Raw genomic sequence first — 21,511 nt, 5'->3', positions numbered from 1 at the left:
CAAAAGCAAGACCAAAAACCACATGGTCATATCAATAGATGCAGAGAAAGCCTTTGACAAAATACAACATCCCTTTATGATCAAAACACTACAAAAAATGGGAATAGATGAAATTTCCTGAAGATAGTGGAGTCTATATATAGCAAACCTACAGCCAACATCATACTCAATGGTGAAAAACTGGAAGCATTTCCACTCAGATCAGGTACTAGACAGGGCTGCCCACTATCACCATTACTATTCAACATAGTGTTGAAAGTTCTTGCCATAGCAATCAGGCAGGAGCAAGGAATTAAAGGCATACAGATTGGAAGAGAAGAAGTCAAACTCTCCTTATTTGCAGATGACATGATAGTATACATGGAAAAACCTAAGGAATCCAGCAAGAAGTTTTTGGAAATCATCAGGCAATATAGTAATGTGTCAGGCTATAAAATTAACATTCAAAAGTCAGTGGCATTCCTCTATGCAAACACTAAGTTAGAAGAAATTGAAATCCAGAAATCCGTTCCTTTTTCTATAGCAACAAAAACAATAAAATATCTAGGAGTAAACCTAACCAAAGAAGTGAAAGACTTGTATACTGAAAATTATGAGTCACTACTCAAAGAACTTGAAAAAGACACAAAGAAGTGGAAAGATATTCCATGTTCATGGGTTGGAAGAATTAACATCATCAAAATGAATATATTACCCAGAGCCATCTACAAATTTAATGCTATCCCCATCAAGATCCCAAGCACATTTTTTAGGAGAATAGAAAAAATGCTACAAATGTTTATCTGGAAGCAGAAAAGACCTAGAATTGCCAAAACAATCTTGAGAAAAAAGAACAGGACCGGAGGCATCACACTGCCAGATCTCAAACTGTATTATAGGGCATTGTCATCAAAACTGCTTGGTACTGGAACATGAACAGACACACTGACCAGTGGAATAGAATTGAGAGCCCAGAAATGAGGCCCCACACATATGGACATCTAATCTTTGACAAAGGGGCCCAGACTATTACATGGGGAAAGCAGAGTCTCTTCAACAAATGGTGTTGGAAACAATGGGTTGAAACATACAGAAGAATGAAACTGAATCACTGTATTTCACCAAATACAAAAGTAAATTCCAAGTGGATCAAGGACTTGGATGTTAGACCAGAAACTATCAGATACTTAGAGGAAAATATTGGCAGAACTTTTTTCCGCATAAATTTTAAAGACATTTTCAATGAAACGAATCCAATTACAAGGAAGACTAAGGCAAGTATAAACCTATGGGACTACATCAAATTAAAAAGCTTCTTCACAGCAAAAGAAACCACTACCCAAACCAAGAGACCCCTCACAGAATGGGAGAAGATCTTTACATGCCATACATCAGATAAGAGTTTAATAACCAATATATATAAAGAGCTTGCCAGACTCAACAACAAGACAACAAATAACCCCATCCAAAAATGGGGGGAGGACTTGGACAGAATATTCACCACAGAAGAGATCCAAAAGGCCGAGAAACACATGAAAAAATGCTCCAAGTCTCTGATTGTCAGAGAAATGCAAATCAAGACAACAATGAGATATCACTTCACTCCTGTGAGAATGTCACACATCAGAAAAGGTAACAGCAGCAAATGCTGGATAGGGTGTGGGGTCAAAGGAACCCTCCTGCACTGCTGGTGGGAATGTCAATTGGTCCAACCTCTGTGGAGAACAGTCTGGAGCACTCTCAGAAGGCTAGAAATGGACCTACCCTATGACCCTGCAATTCCCCTCCTGGGGATATATCCTAAGGAACCCAACACATCCATCCAAAAAGATCTGTGTACACATATGTTCTTGGCAGCACAATTTGTAATAGCCAAGACCTGGAAGCAACCCAGGTGTCCAACAACAGATGAGTGGTTGAGCAAGTTGTGGTATATATACACAATGGAATACTACTCAGCTGTAAAAAATGGTGACTTCACCGTTTTCAGCCGATCTTGGATGGACCTTGAAAAAATCATGTTGAGTGAAATAAGTCAGAAACAGAAGAATGAATATGGGATGATCTCAGTCTCAGGCCGAAGTTGAAAAACAAGACCAGAAAGGAAAACACAAGTCGAACCTGAAATGGAATTGGAGTATTACACCAAAGTAAAAGACTCTGGGGTGGGTGGGTGGGTGGGGAGAATACAGGTCCATGAAAAATGATGAATGAAATAGTGGGGGTTGTATTGTTAAATGGGAATCTGGGGAATGTTATGCATGTTCAAACTATTGTATTTACTGTTGAATGTAAAGTATTAATTCCCCAATAAAGAAATAAATGATTTTAAAAAATAAATAAATGATGTGAAAAAAAAAGAAGTCTCGCATGATATGTTGAAAAAATAAATAAATAAAAATAAAAGCAGTGAAGCAGGTCTGAGGTGTCTATCCTTCTCTCCCCGTCTTCCCATCCTCTCTCCATTTCTCTCGGTCCTATCCAACAACAACATCAATAACAACAATAATAATTATAATAAAAAAAACAAGGGAAACAAAAGGGAATAAATATTAAAGAAGAACAGTCAACAATATTTAAACACCTTTCCTGTATTTGGGAGCTACTCTCTTCCCTGATTCAGCTTTCTAGTCCTTTTTCTAGACATGACATCATCTCACCAGACAATAACTTGGATCCACCTGCATATCAGATTTCAGGCTCAGGGGAAAAGAGAAAACAAACAAACAAAAAAAAAACTAGTATAGCCATGGGCCCTTTGGAATATAACTAAAATATGCCTACTGGCTATCTACAAATATGAGACCCCCAACTCTTCATCTGAACTATTCCAGCCTTTAGGTTCATGATTAGGCAACAATGTGGTTGGCTTTATATGTTAACTATCTTTTCAGCCGCCAGGTTCCAGACGCTAGCATGATGCCAACCAGACTTCCCTGGACTGACGACCCCATCAATGTGTCCTGGAGCTCCAATTCCCCAGAACCCTGCCCACTAGGGAAAGAGAGAGACAGGCTGGGGGTATGGATCAACCTGTCAACACCCATGTTCAGAGGGGAAGCAATTATAGAAAGCCAGACCTCCCACCCTCTGCATCCCACAATGACCTTGGGTCCATACTCTCAGAGGGTTAAAGAATAGGAAAGCTATCAAGGGAGGGGATGGGATATGGAGTTCTGGTGGAGGGCATTGTGTGGAGTTGTACCCCTCTTATCCTATGGTTTTGTCAGTGTTTCCTTTTTATAGATAAAGAAAAAGAAAGAAAGAAAGAAAGAAAGAAAGAAAGAAAGAAAGAAAGAAAGAAAGAAAGAAAGAAAGGCACCTATAAACCTGCTTCACCACTTATGCATTGTCCCCCTGCAGGAGAGCAGAAGCTCAACATGGTTATGCATGCACACTTAACCAGGTGTATCAATGCTCTGTTTGGCTTAATTTTTATTTTTTTTTGCCTCCAGTGTTATCACTGGGTACCTGCAATACAAATCCACTGCTCCTGGAGGCATTTGTTCCCATTTTTGTTGCCATTATTATTTATTGATGTTGTTATTTGTTGCTGGATAGGACAGAGAGAAATTGAGAGAGGAGGGGAAGACAGAGAGGACGGAAAGAAAGATAGACACCTGCTAACCTGTTTCAACGCCCATGGGTGGGGAGCCATAGGCTCAAACCGAACCACGAGCCTTACGCCCCTCCATGCACTTGGCACCACATGCAGTTAACCCGCTGTGCTACTACTCCCTTCCCCTAAATGTTTTTTGAAAGTACATTGTGAACTCTGGTCCATAAAACACAGGGAGGGGGGAGTCGGGCGGTAGTGCAGCGGGTTAAGCGCAGGTGGTGCAAAGTGCAAGGACCAGCGTAAAGATCCAGGTTTGAGCCCCCGGCTCCCCACCTGCAGGGGAGTCGCTTCACAGGCAGTGAAGCAGGTCTGCATGTGTCTATCTTTCTCTCCCCCTCTCTGTCTTCCCCTCCTCTCTCCATTTCTCTCTGTCCTATCCAACAATGACAACATCAATGACAACATCAATAACAACAACAATAAAATAACAAGGGCAACAAAAGGGAATAAATAAATTAATTAAAAATTATTAAAAAAAAAAAAACACAGGGAGGGGACTCGGGTGGTAGAGCACATGTGTGGTGCGAAGCTCAAAGACCAGCATGGGGATACTGGTTGTAGCCCCTGGTTCCCCACCTGCAGGGGAGTCGCTTCACAAGAAGTGAAGGAGGTCTGCAGGTAGGTCTCACTTTCTCTCCTCCTTTCTGTCTTCCCCTCCTCTCTCCATTTCTCTCTGTTCTATCCAACAACAACGACATCAATAACAACAACAACTACAACAATAAAACAAGGGTAACAAAAGGGAATAAATATTTAAAAAAAAACAACAACAAGGGTAACAAAAGGGAAAATAAATAAACAAATATTTTTAAAAAACACACAGGGAAAACTGCATCTTCCGGTCAGTCTTTAGAAACTCAAAACAGTTACTATTTAAATAACAGAGTCAGAACCACTCCTACTCTCAATTTTCTAGGACATATCTAAATGCTACACAGATGTTAATGTATGCCGATGCTGGTGTGTAAAAGAATGTATTTAAACGGCAATAAAGAAATACTCCAGGGGCATGGGGGAGGTAGCACAGAAGGTTAAGCGCACATGATGTGAAGCACAAGGACCAGCGTAAGGATCCCAGTTAGAGCCCACGGCTCCCCACCTGCAGGGGAGTCACTTCATAATCGGTGAAGCAGGTCTTCAGGTGTCTGTCTGTCTTGCCCCCTGTCTTCCCTTCCTCTCTTGACTTCTCTCTGTCCTATCCAACAACAATAACAACAAGGGCAACAAAAAGGGGAATAATAGCCTCCAGGAGCAGTGCATTTGCAGTGTTGGCCCCAGAAATAACCCTGGAGGCAAAAACAAAAAAATAAAGAAATACTGCAGGGTGGGGGTGGGTTGGGTAGATAGCATAATGGTTATGCAAAGATACTCTCAAGTTGAGGTTCCTAAATCCCAGATTAAATCCCCAAAACACCATAAACCAGAGCTGAGCAGTGCACTGGTAAATAAAATAAAATAAAATAAAATAAAATAAAATAAGAAATACTCCACAGATAAATGTATGTATGTATGGTTACTAAGAAGCCTTAGAGAGAGGGAAATTCTCATACCATTTCAGTACCACATTTGCTGGAATGAACATTTCAGATGGATTAGGAGTCATCTGGGCCTGAGAAACCGCAAAGGATGAAGCAAAATTATAGAAGTTGTCCAACATCTTCTGCGTGAACTGAAAGTCAATAATGAAGTTTAATAGATTAAACCAAATAACTTAAAAATCCATTTAGATTATTAATTTAAGAAAAAAGGGAGCTGGGTGGTGGCACACCTGGTTGAGCACACGTTACAATGTGCAAGGACCGGGGTTCGAGCTCCCAGTCACCACCTGCAGGGGGAAAGCTTCACAAGTGGTGAAACAGTGTTGCAGGTGTTCTGTACTTCCCTCTCTACTACCCCCTCCCTCTCAATTTCTGGCTGGCTCTATTCAATAAATAAATAAAGATAATTAAAAAATATTTTTAAAAATTCATTTAGACCTAGATAGTCTTAGCTAAAAATACTTTAACTAGTGATAAGGAATATAAGTTCTAATATGAGTGCTAAAAGTTAATGAAAATAATAAATGGACCTTATGACAAAATCATGGCAATTTGTCTATAGTACTTGGCATCTCAAAGAATGTCAGGGATCCTCACCCATAGGAAGGAAGCTTCACTAGTGGTAAAGCAGTGTTGTAGGTGTCTCTCTGTCTCCCCCTCCCTTTTCAATTTCACTCTGTCCTATCAAATTAACTAATTAGTTTTAAAAAAAGAATTTCAATGGTTGTCAGAAAAAAACTTGTGTGCATAGCATTAGGGCCTTTCACGTGTGTTTATTGCTCCCCAGTTACTTTTTATTCAGATAGAGAGAGACAGAAAGAGGGAGAGGGAGAGATAGTACAACACCAGAACCTCTCCTGATGGGAGGGGGAAATAGCATAATGGTTATGTAAACAGACTCTTATGCCTGAGGCTGCAGAGTCTCAGGGTCAATCCTCCACACCAATATAAGCCAGAACTGATCAGTGCTCTCTTAGATAAATAAATAACAGGCCAAATTTTGGGTGGGGTTAGATAGCACAATGGTTATGCCAAAAGACTCTCATGCCTGAGGCTGGCTCCAAAGTCTCAAGTTCAATCCTCTGCCCCATCAGAGCTAAGCAGTGCTCTGGTAAAAACAAACATCTCTCTTGGTGCCAGGGACATCTCTTATATGGGCCAGGGCTCAAACCTGGGCCATGCATACAGCAAGAAAGGAGTCTAGCCAGTGAGGTAAGTCTCTCCGGTACTGATTATCACATATTTTAAGTTCCTAACATTAATTTTGGGTGAATAAAGGAAAGATGTTTCCTCCTTTAAAATATCCCCTTTTGGGAGTCCAGTGGGTTAAGTGCACATGGCGCAAAGCTCAAGGACCAGCGTAAGGATCCTGGTTCGAGCCCCCAGCTTCCCTTGTGTAGGGGAGTCGCTTCACAAGCGGTGAAGCAGGTCTGCAGGTATCTATCTTTCTCTCCCCGTCTTCCTTTCCTCTTTCCGTTTCTCTCTGTCCTATCCAACAACAATGACATCAATAATAACTACCACAATAATACAAGGGCAACAAAAAGGAATCAATATTTTTTAAAAATCTTTAAAAAATATATCCCCTTTCCCCTACCTATGAATTCAATAGGCCTCCCTCCTCAAACCAATTTTCTCATTTAAAAATAGTAATCATATCTAATAAGTCTTTCCTTTGTTCTTTTTGATAGATAAGAAAGGGGGAGACTGGGAAGAGAATAGGAGAGACCTGCAGCACTGCTTCACTGCTCATGAAGCTCCTACCCACCCACCTACCCACCCACACATAGTAGCATGCACACTCTTATCAGGCTAGTCACCACCTGGACCTAACTATGAATATGTTTAAAGTACTGAAATACAAATAAGAAAGATACATAAGGTTAAAAGAGCAGATGTAGTATGATTTATTTTTAATTTATTTTTTATTATCTTTATTTATTGAATAGAGACAGCCAAACATCAAGAGGGAAGATGGCGATAGAGAGCGGGGGAGAGAGACACCTGCAACATTGCTTCACCACTTGAAAAGCTTTCCCCCTGGAGGTAGGGATTGGGGTATCAAACCTGGGTCCTTGTTCATTTTCACATAACATGATCGCTCAACCAGGTGCAACACCACCCAACCCCCGTAACATGATTTAAATGTAAAACTGACTGAAAGCCAACACAAGTATCCTATATACTCTACCTGAGCCTCCAATAGAAGTAATGCCACTATCCACTGGAACACAGATAAAAAGGTCTTATCAAGGGGGTAGGGTGGTAGCACAGCAGGTTAATCACACATGGGGCAAAGCACAAAGACTACACAAGGATCTCGGTTGGAGTTCCAGGCTACCCAGCTGCAGGGGGGGAGGGCGGTGGTCATGGTGTGGGTGTCGCTTCACAGGTGGTGAAGTAGGTCTGCAGGTATCTACCTTTCTCTCCCTCTCTGTCTTCCCCTCCCTTCTCGATTTCTCTCTTATCCAATAATAACAATAACAAGGGCAACAAAAAATGGGAAAAATGACATCCAAGAGCAATGGATTTGTAGTGCAGGAACCATGTCCCAGTGATAACCCTGAAGGCAGAATAAATAAATAAATTAATAAATTAATATCTTATCATTTAAAAAAAAGAGAGCAGATATATGGAGGGAAAGGGAAGGACAGTGGGCCATATGTGTAATTTTACTTTTTTCTTTTTAAGAAGAGAACTGCTGGGAGTCAGCTGGTAGCGCAGCGGGTTAAACACACATGGCGCAAAGTGCAAGGCCAAGCATAAGGATCCCAGTAGGCATAGGGGACCAGATTGGGTGACGAGACGTCAAGCGCTGGTCCCCTATGCCTACACTGAACTTCTCTGTTCCAGTCTCTTGGAAACAAAGTTGGCAGTCAGCTGAGGTAAAGAACAAACACCTCATCACAGACCCCTGCAAACGTCAACCCGGCTTTGACCTAGCACATTATGATTGGGCCCTCCTCAATCGCTATCGAACAGGCCATGGCCAGTGCACCGCTATGTTCCATCGCTGGGGAGCCAGAGACGACCCAAACTGCCCCTGCGGCTCCAGACAGACTATGACCCACATAGTCAATGACTGCCACCTCTCCAGATTCAAAGGAGGTCTCGAAACTTTACATCAGGCTCAACCTGACACTGCTGACTGGCTACGGAAGAAGGGCAAACGCTAGAAGAAGGATCCCAGTTCGAGCCTCCGGCTCCCCACCTGCAGGGGAGTCGTTTCACAGATGGTGAAGCAGGTCTGCAGGTGTCTTTCTCTCCCCCTCTCTGTCTTCCCCTCCTCTCTCCATTTCTCTCTGTCCTATCTAACAATGATGACATCAATAACAACAACAATAATTACTACAACAACAAAAAACAAGGGCAACAAAAGGGAAAACAAATAAATAAATTATACATATATAGAGAGAGAGCGCAGGGCAGATGGTAAATAGCATAATGGTTATGCAAAGAGATGCTCATGCCTGAGGCTCCAAAGTCCCAGGTTCAATCCCCTGCACCACCATAAGCCAGAGCTGGACCTCTGGGGCCTTTGACATTAAAGTCTGTTGTAAAAAAAAAAAAAAGAAGTAGAAACGCAAAGCAGAAATTGACTGAGTTTGGAGTATGGCACCAAAGTAAGAAAGCAGAAGTACACTAGAGTTTGCAGTGAGTACCCTCCCTAACACTTCCTCTCCACTATTCCAAGCTTTGGGTCCATGATTGCTCAATAATTTGTTTGGCTTTGTATGTTAACTCTCTTTTCAGTCACCAGGTTCCAGATGCCATCAGGATACTAGCCAGGCTTCCCTGGATTGAAGACCCCACCAATGTGTCCTGGAGCTCCGATTCCCCAGAGACCCACCCTACTGGGGAAAGAGAGAGGCAGACTGGGAGTATGGACTGACCAGTCAACGCCCATGTTCAGCGAGGAAGCAATTACAGAAGCCAGACCTTCTACCTTCTGCAACCCTCAATGACCCTGGGTCCATGCTCCCAGAGGGATAGAGAATGGGAAAGCTACTGGGGAGGGGGTGGGATATGGAGATTGGGTGGTGGGAATTGTACCCCTCCTACCCTATGGTTTTGTTAATTAATCCTTTCTTAAATAAAAAAAATTTTTTAAAAAAGTCTGTTGTGTAGATTGCTAGGCTACTTGTACCACAATATTCTATCTTTAAAAAAAAAGTGGAGTCGGGTGGTAGCACAGCGGGTTAAGCAGACATGGCGCTAAGCGCAAGAACCGGCATATGGATCCTGGTTCAAGCCCCTGGCTCCGCACCTGCAGGGGAGTCACTTCACAAGTGGTGAAGCAGGTCTGCAGGTGTCTGTCTTTCTCTCCCCCTCTCTTGTCTTCCCTTCCTCTCTCCATTTCTCTCTGTCCTATCCAACAACAACAGCAATAATAACTACAACAATAAGACAACAAGGGCAACAAAAGGAAATAAATAAAGAAAAAAAAATCCAAAAAAAAAAAAAATGGAAGTAGTGAGGACAAAGGGGACAGCATCAGACCTGTGTGCACAGAGGGTCTGAGTTTGAGTACTGGCACTATATAAGCCAATGATTTTCTTGTTTTTTCTCTCTCTCTCATCCATACGCTCTCATCAGTAAGTAAAATCTAGAAGAAAAAAAAGTAAGTAGGATAATGGTTATGCAAAGAGGCTCTAAAGTCCCAGGTTCAATCCCCCGCACCACAATAAGCCAGAGCTGTGTGGTGCTCTGGTGTTTCTCTCTGTCTTTCTCTCTCTGCAACTCTCTCAAAAATAAAATAATTTAAAAAATTTAGAACATATGTAAAGTATAATAGTTAATCCTAAATGTCATAGAAATCACTATAAACAGAGTTCTCTTGTTCTAGCACACATACAAATAAATGTTAAAAAAAAAAACTCTCATCAAAACATTTACAATTACTAAGATACTTAAGCGTATACAAATAAACTAAAAGCATTCATAAAGTCAGTAATTCATGTCGTACATTCACCTTCTTTTTTTAACTTTCTAGTACCAGGCTAATTTTTTTAATAAATTTTTTATATTTATTTTCCCTTTTGTTTTCCTTGTTTTTCATTATTGTTGTAGTTATTATTATTGTTATTGATGTCATCATTGTTAGATAGGACAGAGAGAAATGGAGAGAGGAGGCGAAGACAGAGAGGGGGAGAAAAAGATAGACACCTGCAGACCTGCTTCACAGCTTGTGAAGTGACTCCCCTGCAGGTGGGAAGCCAGGGGCTCGAACCGGGATCCTTATGCAGGTCCTTGAGCTTTGTGCCACATGCGCTTAACCCGACTCCCCACCAGGCTTATTTTTAAAGTACATATTCATTTTTAAAGGAATAAGGAAATAAGATGACATTACCTGAGTGAAGGAGTCAACCGAGGACACAGCAGCGTTGCCTACAGGAGTCTGCTGAGCCAAGCTACCCAGTAATTCCACTGAAATTCCAATCTGAGCAACAGATGGAGTCCGCAGAATATTCATGGCTCCAAAAGGATGCTGGCTCCCTTCTCCTGGAAAAAAAATAATAATAATAACATATACACATATTTCAAGCCTAACTGGGGTCCATATAAATTAATTCATAAATAAGTAAGAACTTCCAGTGTAAATGCACTAAAAGAAAGCAAGTTCTGATATAAGCGTCAGGGAAATAGCTCCGTTGGTAGAGTGCAGGACTTGCATGCAGGAGGCTCCTGATTCAATTCCCAGTGCCACACACACCTACTGGAGTGGCACTGTGGCTTCTGTCATGTGAATCTAATGCTCTACCACCTATGGAATAAACTCAACCCTTTAAAAATCAGTTCTGAAGCAGACTGGGAGATGGCTAAGAGTGTTGGAGTCTTAAGCATGAGGTCTTGAGTTCGATGCCTGGATTGCCGGAGGAATGCTCTGTTCTCTCACTTTCATGTTAATTAATAAATTAAGTGGCCTGCTAGGTGGGGTTGGGAATGAAGTACTGGGCTTGAAAGCATGAGGTCCGAAATCTTGATTCATAGTTTCACATGTACCAAAGTGATGCTGAGTAGTTCTTGCAGAATAGTTCAGACAGAGAAGGGGAGAGAAAGATAGACACCTACAGACCTGCTTCACCGCCTGTGAAGTGAATCCGCTGCACGTACAGAGCTGGGGCTCGAACTGGGATCCTTAAGTGGGTCCTTGCATTTTGCACCACGTACGCTTAACCCGCTGCGCTACGGCCTGACTCCCAATAAATGTATTTTTATAAGTTATTTATTTTGCCCAAGATTTAATCCTCTACACCACCATAACCAGAGCTGAGCAGTGCTCTAGTTAAAATACATATATATGTTATTATTTGACAATTTGCTTTTTTAAATGTAAAGGACTAGTTTTTACCATATTGCCAAATAAAAATACAAATCATCACATAACATTTCCCCCACCAGAAAAAGCAGCTTTTTCTAAATTGTATTAAATTAGTATAGCTGGAAGTTGACAGCATAAAAAGAGAGAAATCAATGAATGAGAGCAAGTATCAGATAAAAGATTTTCAATGTTAACTCTGAGGGAAGAATGGTTTTAAAGACTTTGAGGACCAGTTTTCAGCAAAGGCGAAGTCACACCAGCTATCTGACAAGGTCCAAGCATGGTGGGGGGCCTCTGCAAGGTGAAAGGCCCTGGAGTGAACCGCTCCGCCTTTTTGTTCCATTAATCATGTTATTAACATTGGGTATTATTGTCTATTTTATAAGACGTATTGGTTAATTTCCAAATGACAACTGAGAAAATAGAAAGTTCCTTAGGGGAACGCTGTTTAACAAAAACAAAACAAACCCTTAAAGAACCCCAGACTAAAGAGGTCCAAAACATAGCAACTGGCCAATTATCAGATAAGTTGACTGTGAAGGAATTGCTAGCGCCCCCCCCCCCCTTATCACCCCGGTACCTACACCCCAGGCAGAAAAGGTTGGAGGGAAATATAGAGAGCAGTGGGTTCTTCCCACAGCCTTGGGTAGCTTATAGAATTGGGGTAGACTGTTAATTTGCTTCATAAAAACTCACCTTTTAGAAACAAAAGCTACTCCAGGAAGCTTGCTTAGGGATAATCAATCATAGTTAAAATTAAAGCAAAAATAACCATAAGAGCTCAGTGAGTGTTAAGTCACAGCATCAAAGCCATTTCTATGAAACATGAAAGTTTCATTTACAAAATAAAAAAGGGGGAGATGGCACAGGCACTGTCATGCGACCTGCTTGACACAGTACCAGCTTTGCAGGAAGTTCAGCTAGGCTGGACTCTCCAGGATAAACTGAAACCATCTTGCCTTTTGCCATGTATAGGTCTTGGGATTAAGCTTTGTGTGGTCTTAATAATATTTACCTATGGCCAGGCTCAGAGCCTGACCAATAACAAAAGTAATGACAAAACCTGCATTGCACCCTGTAAGATTGATCATAATGGAACAAGCAATATCAGTAATACAGAATTTTTCAGGAGACTCCAAGAGGAAGAATTGTTTCCCCCTTTATCTACACCACTTCTTTTAGTATTCCCCCTAAAACATAGAGAAAGATTCGTTGGAGGGGGCACCTTACATAGCCTAATTAATAAATGGAAAGTTAAGGTACCTGCCTAGATACAATGGGCCTTTTAATCTACCAACCACCATGCTCCTACTTCCTTATATAGGAATAGTACATGAGAACCTAGGTCACATAATAAGCATACAAGAAAGCGAGCTTAATTTTATGGAGAGGCTGGCCAGGTCAGCACCACCTTGCTGCCTTCTCAGTAAGAAGCAAAACAAAACTCCTTGATCAAACAATGGAACAGATTATATGAAAAAGGGAAGGGGCTGCGTGGTGGCGCACCTGGTTACGCGCATGTGTTATGAAAAAGGGGCTGTTCCAGACTTCCCTGGATTGAAGACACCACCAATGTGTCCTGGAGCTCAGCTTCCCCAGAGACCCATCCTACTAGGGAAAGAGAGAGGCAGACTGAGAGTATGGACCGACCAGTCAACGCCCATGTTCAGCGAGGAAGCAATTACAGAAGCCAGACCTTCTACCTTCTGCAACCCTCAATGACCCTGGGTCCATGCTCCCAGAGGGATAGAGAATGGGAAAGCTATCGGGGGAGGGGGTGGGATATGGAGATTGGGCGGTGGGAATTGTGTGGAGTTGTACCCCTCCTACCCTATGGTTTTGTTAATTAATCCTTTCTTTAATAAAAAAAAAAAAATTAAAAAAAAAGGGGCTGTTCAATTTGTTTAAGGCCCCTAGAAACATAACAAGCTTGAATTTCTATGAACCACAGCTTCCGATGCCTAGGGGCAAGAGGATGGCATAAACATACATAATAGGTAGAATATTAATCATAATCAAAAGGACATCTGACTAGCACACAGGTACAGGAAATAACAAAAGAACGAGAAACTGTGACGTGATCTCTAGGGAGAAAAGTGCCCCTTAATTTGAATATTCCATAAAGCAGGTGTTCCCTACCTATGCTGTGCTTGTGCTTACTCAGTGATTTTTGTTTTAATAATCTATACCTTGGTGATTTTTGTATTAATGATCTAAGCCTTATGAGACTATAAAAATAAAGTTTTGCTTGAGCATGACAGAGTTGATTCAGCATCAACTCACTCATCTCTCATTCTTGGCCAACACCCCTCCTTTGGGATCCCTGAGACCTGCTGGGGCTGGCCCCTGGCAGGTTTTAACATTTCCTGAAAATTTCACCAAAGAAAGATCTATAAATTGCCACTTCTACAGATTATACCTCTTAAGAAAAACATACAATGAAGTTACAATTTTTTCCAATTACCTGATCTTTCTATAACTGTAAAACTTTTAGGTGTTTTGAATTTAGTTTGGAGAGACCAAAGCATTACTGCAGAATTACAGAGCTGAAGGTTGAACCCAGGGCCTTAAATATGCAAGTCTGTTTTCTAGCTGCTAAACAAACAAGGAAGCTTGACTAAAAAATTAACTAATTAAATAAGACACTGAGACAAAAAAACCCTAGTTTTTAGAAAAGTGATCCTAATAACTAGAACATTTACTGCAAATATCGAAACCCTTAAATTTTCAAGCAAATGAGAAAAACCATAAATGTGTTTAAATGCTTTAAAAAACATATTCATGGGAGTCGGGCTGTAGCGCAGCGGGTTAAGCGCAGGTGGCGCAAAGCACAAGGACGGGCATAAGGATTCCGGTTCGAACCCCGGCTCCCCACCTGCAGGGGAGTCGCTTCACAGGCGGTGAAGCAGGTCTGCAGGTGTCTATCTTTCTCTCCTCCTCTCTGTCTTCCCCTCCTCTCTCCATTTCTCTCTGTCCTATCCAACAACGACAACAACAATAATAACTACAACAATAAAACAACAAGGGCAACAAAAGGGAATAAATAAATAAAATATTTAAAAAAAAAACAAAACATATTCACTACACATAACTGGTCTGAGATTTTTCAGTGCTTTTAAAATTATTCTAAATTATGTATTTATTACTATTGGATAGAGACAGAGAAATTGAGAAGGAAGGAGACAGAGAAGACACCTGCAGCGCTGCTTCACCACTCATGAAGCTTTCCCCCTCAGGTAGTGACCAGGGGCTTGAACCTGGGCCCTTGTGCATTGTAACATGTGTGCTCAACCTGGTGCATCACCACCTAGTCCCCTTAAAATTATTTTAATTTTACATGTTAACTTTCCAGATCTGTCATTTCTATCAACACTGAGAGAATGTACTTCACATAGTCTACCTTTTAGAATATTTTGAGATTTACAGTTAATTCTTTATATACATGGTATGTATTGAGAATTTCAAAATCCTTCTTCCCAGTCTTTTCTCCCGAACTTTTCTAGTTGGTTTGCAGTCTGAACCAATGATACTACAGTCTCAGGCAGCAATGATGAATACATGCACCCATAAACATTTTGAAGGGACAGGTGACATAGATGCAACCAGAAAGGATGCTTCAGTACTGTGATTTCTTTCATTCTAACTCTCAATAAAATTGAATAAAATATTTTTTAAAACTTTAATTGATTGGATTTAGACCAAATTAGCAGGGCAGCCTAGCAGAAAGGCCCAAAGAAGATACATTCCCAAAACCTAACTCTGGTTGAACTCAACAAATGATACTCAATGCCTAAACAACTAAGAGAAAATCTAAGATCATCAGATAAAGAAAGGACTACAAAAGTTGGATAAGGGCAAGAGACTGGCCCATTTAATAATGGCCTGTTTGGTCAATATAGCACCATCTGATCATCAGGGGCCCTACTCAGGGAATCCTTGGATTCCCATACACATATACTGGGCCTTGAAGTCTAAAAGGTCCCTATCTCCACTACCACTGGTCAATTCCATAAGGAACAACCTCTTGGGGGCCTTCCAGGACCTTGGGTCTACCATAAAGCAATGATGGTAGAGATAGCCCCAGTCTCTGAAGGGAGGCTGAGGGTATCCTGCCCTTCCACTTGAAAAAGACTGATCCTGGAATGAGTGCAGCCTACAATGGTCCTCAGATGTGACCATGAGCTATAAGCTAAGACCAACAGGGACTTAGAGGTTACACAGGCTCTGGTGCTAAACATAAATATGTATTTATATATGGACCCTGGAAAAGATAGATGGAGGTAAATAGTCAATTTTAGGCACATATTTGTTTTCCATAATAATGGGAGCTACCCCCTGCCCTAATACAATGTCTAGCTCTTTTCTCTACTCTGACACCATTCTCTCAGACAATAGTCTCATCCAACCTCAGACTAGCTACCAAACTCAAGTTCCTTGCCTCTTTGTATTCAATTTCTGATCTATCCAACAACTGAAATGCTTCCGTTAATCTTTGCTACCGAACAAAATATGAAAATCTATAAATTTCTGATTCTGCTCATTAAAAGCAAAAAGCAATCTTAAAGATGGCATTGTCTTGTATATTATTTCACTGCTCCTGGACTAGATTTTATATATATATGGGGGGAAGGAGGGAGGGGGAGGGGGGAGAGAGAGAGAGAGAGAGAGAGTGTGCCAGTGAAATATCTCACTTGGAAAGTGTGTTGCTTTGCCATGTGCATAACCCAGCTTGGAGCCCAGTCCCCATAACACTAAAGGAAGCTTTGGTGCTGTGGTCTCTTCACTTTGCCACTCTCTTTTTTTTTTTTTTTTACCAGAGCACTGATCAACTCTGGCTTATGGTGGTGTGGGGGATTGAACCTGTGACTTCAGAGCCTCAGGCATGATAGTTTGTTTGCATAACCATTATGCTATCTACCCCTGCCCATCACTCTGCCTCTCTTTTTTCAAAAATATTTTTTTTATTTATGTTCCTTTTTGGTTGCCCTTGTTGATTTTCATTGTTGTTGTAGTTCTTATTGTTGTTATTGCTGATGTCAGTTAGATAGGACAGTTAGAAATGGAGGGGGGGGGGGAGACAGAGAGGGGGAGAGAAAGATAGACACCTGCAGACCTGCTTCACTGCCTGTGAAGCGACTCCCATGCAGTAATTTGAAAAGTACTGAGAGAGGGACCTCATAACATACTATATAGAATGATTAAACCAACAAGAAGAAATATTGGAGAAATTAACCAGGACAAGAGTCCACCTAAAAGCCCCCCAAAGGGTGAGGCACAAAATAATGAGGTCAACATCCAAACACTAGTTAAGGAAATAATCACAGGAGTGAGTAAAGAGTTTGAAAGAATTCTCAACAAATATGCAGAAACAACAAGTGAGACTCTGGAAGAAAACACTAATTATCTCAAGGTTATTAGAGAGCCGAAAGCTGAAATAGCTGGGCTAAGAACACAACAGGCTGAACAAGCTAAAACAGTATCAGAACAGGGTAACAAAACAGATGAACTCCAGAAAACAGTAGAGGACAGAGAGAATAGAATCAATGAAGCTGAAGACAGAATTAGCAAGATCGAGGATGAATTAGAGGTAACTAAAAATGAAATTAGAGATCTCAAAAAGACATTAGGAGATACTGAAAAAAACAACAGAGACCTATGGGATGACTTCAAAAGAAGTAATATACGAGGGAGTCGGGTGGTAGTGCAGTGGGTTAAGCGCAGGTGGCGCAAAGCGCAAGGACTGGTGTAAGGATCCCGGGTTCGAGCCCCCGGCTCCCCACCTTCAGGGGAGTCGCTTCACAGGCGGTGAAGCAGGTCTGCAGGTCTCTATCTTTCTCTCCCCCTCTCTGTCTTCCCCTCCTGTCTCTATTTCTCTCTGTCCTATCCAACAACAAAATCAATAACAACAACAATAACTACAACAACAATAAAACAAGGGCAACAAAAACGAAAATATAAATTTTTTTTTAATTTAAAAAAAAATAAATAATATACGAGATTTTTTTTTTTTCTTTTTGCCCCTGAGCCTGAAATCTGATAAGCCAGTGGATCCAAGTTATTGTCTAGGGATATCATCTTATGGCTGTAAAAAAGGAAGAGAAAGCTGGATCAGGAAAGAGAGTATCTCCCTAATTCCTGGGTCAAAGAGGAAATAAAAGAAGAAATCAAAATGTTTCGAGAGTTCAATGAAAATGAAGACACAAGCTATCAAAATATTTGGGATACAACTGAGAAGGAAGTTCACAGCCATACAAGCACACATTAGGAAACAAGAAAAAGCACAAATAAACAGCCTGACTGCACATCTTAAAGACCTAGAAAAAGAAGAACAAAGGAAACCTAAAGCAACCAGAAGAACAGAAATCACTAAAGTTAGGGCAGAAATAAATAACATTGAGAATAAGAAAACCATAAAAAAGATCAATGAAAGTAAATGTTGGTTCTTGAAAAGAGTAAACAAAATCCACAACCTTTAGCCAGACTCACAAAATAAAAAAGGGAGAAGAACCAAATAAATCAGATTGTAAATTAAAGAGGATATCAAAAAAGACGGCAGAAATTCAACATATCATGCAAGGCTTTTATGAACAACTATATGCCACAAAGCTAGAGGAAGAAATGGACAATTTCTTAGATACCTATGAACATACAAAATTAAATAAAGAGGAACTAGATAATATGAACAGGCCCATCACAGCTAACAAAATTGAAACAGTTATTATAACCTTCCAAAGAATAAAAGACCTGGACCAGATGGTTTTACAAATGAATTCTACAAAACCTTCAAAAAAAAGAACTCATACCTCTATTTTTAAGTCTTCCATAAGATTGAAGACATAGGAATACTCCCTTAAAGTTTCCATGAAGGCAACATCACTCTAATACCAAAAGCAGACAGGGACACAACCAAAAAAACTACAGACCAATATCTCTGATGAACATAGATGCTAAAATATTGAACAAACTGGATACAGCAGTATATTAAAAAGACTGTTCATCATGACCAAGTGGGGTTTATCCCAGGGATGCAAGGTTGGTTTAATACATGTAAATCAATCGACGTGATCCACCACATCAATAACACCAAGACCAAAAACTACATGGACATATCAATAGATGCAGAAAAAGCCTTTGACAAAATCTCTATATGATCAAAACGCTACAAAAAATGGGAATAGATGGAAAATTCCTCAAGATAGTGGAATCTATATATAGCAGACCTATATAGACCTATATAGACCTATACAGCCAACATCACACTCAATAGTGAAAAACTGGAGGCATTTCCCCTCAGATCAGTTATCAGACAGGGCTGCCCATTATCACCATTACTATTCAACATAGTGTTGGAAGTTCTTGCCATAGCAATCAGGCAGGAGCAAGGAATTTAAGGGATACAGATTGGAAGAAAATAAGTCAAACTCACCCTATTTGCAGACGACATGGTAGTGTACATAGAAAAACCTAAGGAATCCAGCAAGAAGCTTTTGGAAATCATCAGGCAATATAGTAAGATGTCATGCTACAAAATTAACAATCAAAAGACAGTGGCATTCCTCTATTCAAACACTAAGTTAGAAGAAGATGAAATACAGAAATCATTTCCTTTTACTACAGCAACAATAACAACAAAATAAAATATCTAGGAATAAACCTAACCAAAAAAGTGAAAGACTTACATACTGAAAATTATGAGTCACTATTCAAGGAAACAGAAAATGACACAAAAAAAGTGGAAAGATATTCCATGTTCATGGGATGGAAGAATAAACATCATCATGTGGAGGGTAGACAGCATAATGGTTATGCAAACAGACTCTCATGTCTGAGACTCCAACATCCCAGGTTCAATCCCCCACACTACCATAAGCCAGAACTGAACAGTTTTCTGGTAAAATAAAATAAAATAAAATTGTTTTAAAAAAAAAAGACATCATCAAAATGAATATACTATCCATAGCCATTTTCAAATTCAATGCTATCTCCATGAAGATCCGAAACAAATTTTTAGGCGAATAGAACAAATGCTACAAATGTTTATTGGAACCAGAAAAGACCTAGAAATGCCAAAACAATCTTGAGAAGAAAGAACAGAACTGGAGGCATCACACTCCCAGATCTCAAATTGTATTATAGAGCCATCATCATCAAAACTGCTTGGTACTGGAACATGAATAGACACACTGACCAGTGGATTAGAATTGAGAACCCAGAAGCCCCCATACCAAGGACATCTAATCTTTGACAAAGGTGCCTAGACTATAAAACGGGAAAAGCAGAGTCTCTTCAACAAACGGTGTTGGAAAAAATGGATTGAAACATGCAGAAGAATGAAACTGAACCACTATATTTCACCAAACACAAAAATAAATTCCAAGTGGATCAAGGACTTGGATGTTCGACCAGAAACTTTCAGATACTTAGAGGAAAATATTGCCAGAATATCTTTCCACATAAATTTTAAAGACATCCTCAATGAAACAAATCCAATTACAAAAAAGACTAAGGCAAGAATAAACCTATGGAACTACATCATATTAAAAAAGCTTCTGCACGAGGAGTCAGGCGGCAGTGCAGCTGGTTAAGCGCATGTGGCCCAAAGCATAAGGAGCGACCTAAGGATCCAGGTTTTAGCCCCTGGCTCCCCATCTTCAGGGGAGATCTTTCACAGGCGGTGAAGGAGGTCTGCAGGTGTCTTTCTTTCTCTCCCCCTCTCACACTGCATAACACTCACAGTCAATAAGTACCCTTTCTCCAAGCCTCCTATACCATTTGCTTTAAAGGTCATTTTAATCCAGGGATTCAGTTTCACTTCTAGAGGAGTTCCTTCTGAGAAAAACAATAGTACAAAATATGTACAAAGACATATGTAAGAATACTTGTTGCAGCATTGCTGGTGAAACGCCAAAAAAATATGAGGCCACCCACAAATTTACAGCAGTTGGAACTAGTTGAATAACTAGTTGCTGAATAGTTGTTGAATAACTAGTTGCTGCTCTTCAAAGTATGACTGTTTACTGCCCACAAATCAGTGGGTTGCCTGAACAACATACTAAACTTCTCTGTAACTCAGTCTCTTGAAACAGGATATCAATAGCACCACATCAAAAGGTTGATTTTTATTTTTATTTATTTTATTTATTTATTTTTCCTCTAGGGCTATTGCTGGGCTCGGTGCCTGCACCATGCATCCACTGCTCCTGGAGGCCATTTTTCCACCTTTTGTTGCCCTTGTTGTTGTAGCCTCGCTGTGGTTATTATTATTGCCACTGTTGATGTTGTTCGTTGTTGGATAGGACAGAGGGAAATAGAGAGAGGAGGGGAAAACAGAGAAAGGGAGAGAAAGATAGACACCTGCAGACCTGCTTCACCGCCTGTGAAGCGACTCCCCCGCAGGTGGGGGTCCGGGGGCTCGAACCAGGATCCTTACGCTGGTCCCTGTGCTTTGCACCACATGCGCTTAACCCACTGTGCCACTGCCCGACCCCAAAAGGTTGAGTTTTAAAGATGACACAGCTAGTACACAGGAAATGTTTTTAAAGGCACATTGCACAATCAGCATCTATTACCCTTTGACTCTAACCTAAGCAAGAGTCTTCAAGTTTTCCTCAAACACCAATGTGAATATAGTCTTGCGCAAATATCTGCCCACCAGAAGGGAGGAGAAAAAAAAAATAGAAACCCCCTCTAGTGTGGCTATAACACAACTCAACTCAAAATTTATTTACTTACTTATTTATTTAAATATTTATCAATGAGAAAGAACCAGAGCATCACTCTGCCACACGTGATGCCAGGGATTAAACTCAGGACCTCATGTTGGAGTGCCCAATCCTGTATGCCACCCAATCTACTTGATCTTCAAGACTTTCCAAAAATAACCCTATCATGCCATCCTAAAAGCTTCCCCTCCACTTGAAGGTGCAGATGTTACTAGTTGATGATTCTAACTACTACCAAACGCAGTTGCCATTCTCCCACTTTTATCCCATCCAAGCCCACTGAACACTTTAGAAACGTTACCTTTCATAGATCTGTTTCAACCAGTACACC

At 40.7% G+C, this 21,511-nt stretch overlaps 1 protein-coding gene across 2 annotated transcripts in view; it reads right to left on the bottom strand.

Annotated features, from left to right (window-relative positions):
* HIKESHI (heat shock protein nuclear import factor hikeshi) overlaps window positions 1-21,511 on the bottom strand; it is a 35,868-nt gene that overhangs the window by 4,805 nt on the left and 9,552 nt on the right. The window contains exons 3-4 of one of the 2 annotated variants that reach the window (XM_007538450.3): window positions 10,487-10,638; window positions 5,149-5,267 (exon numbers count right to left, since the gene is read on the bottom strand). In XM_007538450.3, the coding sequence (XP_007538512.1) occupies window positions 5,149-5,267; window positions 10,487-10,638 (271 nt within the window). Of the gene's footprint in view, window positions 1-5,148; window positions 5,268-7,476; window positions 7,700-10,486; window positions 10,639-21,511 lie in introns of those variants that run through there. The other variant, XM_060177414.1, reaches the window with a different exon arrangement.

The sequence above is a fragment of the Erinaceus europaeus genome, chromosome 17, assembly GCF_950295315.1.
Source record: "Erinaceus europaeus chromosome 17, mEriEur2.1, whole genome shotgun sequence".
NCBI lineage: Eukaryota > Metazoa > Chordata > Mammalia > Eulipotyphla > Erinaceidae > Erinaceus > Erinaceus europaeus.
The sequence above is the reverse complement of the archived record's forward strand: the minus strand, read 5'-3'. Positions and strand labels throughout refer to the sequence as shown.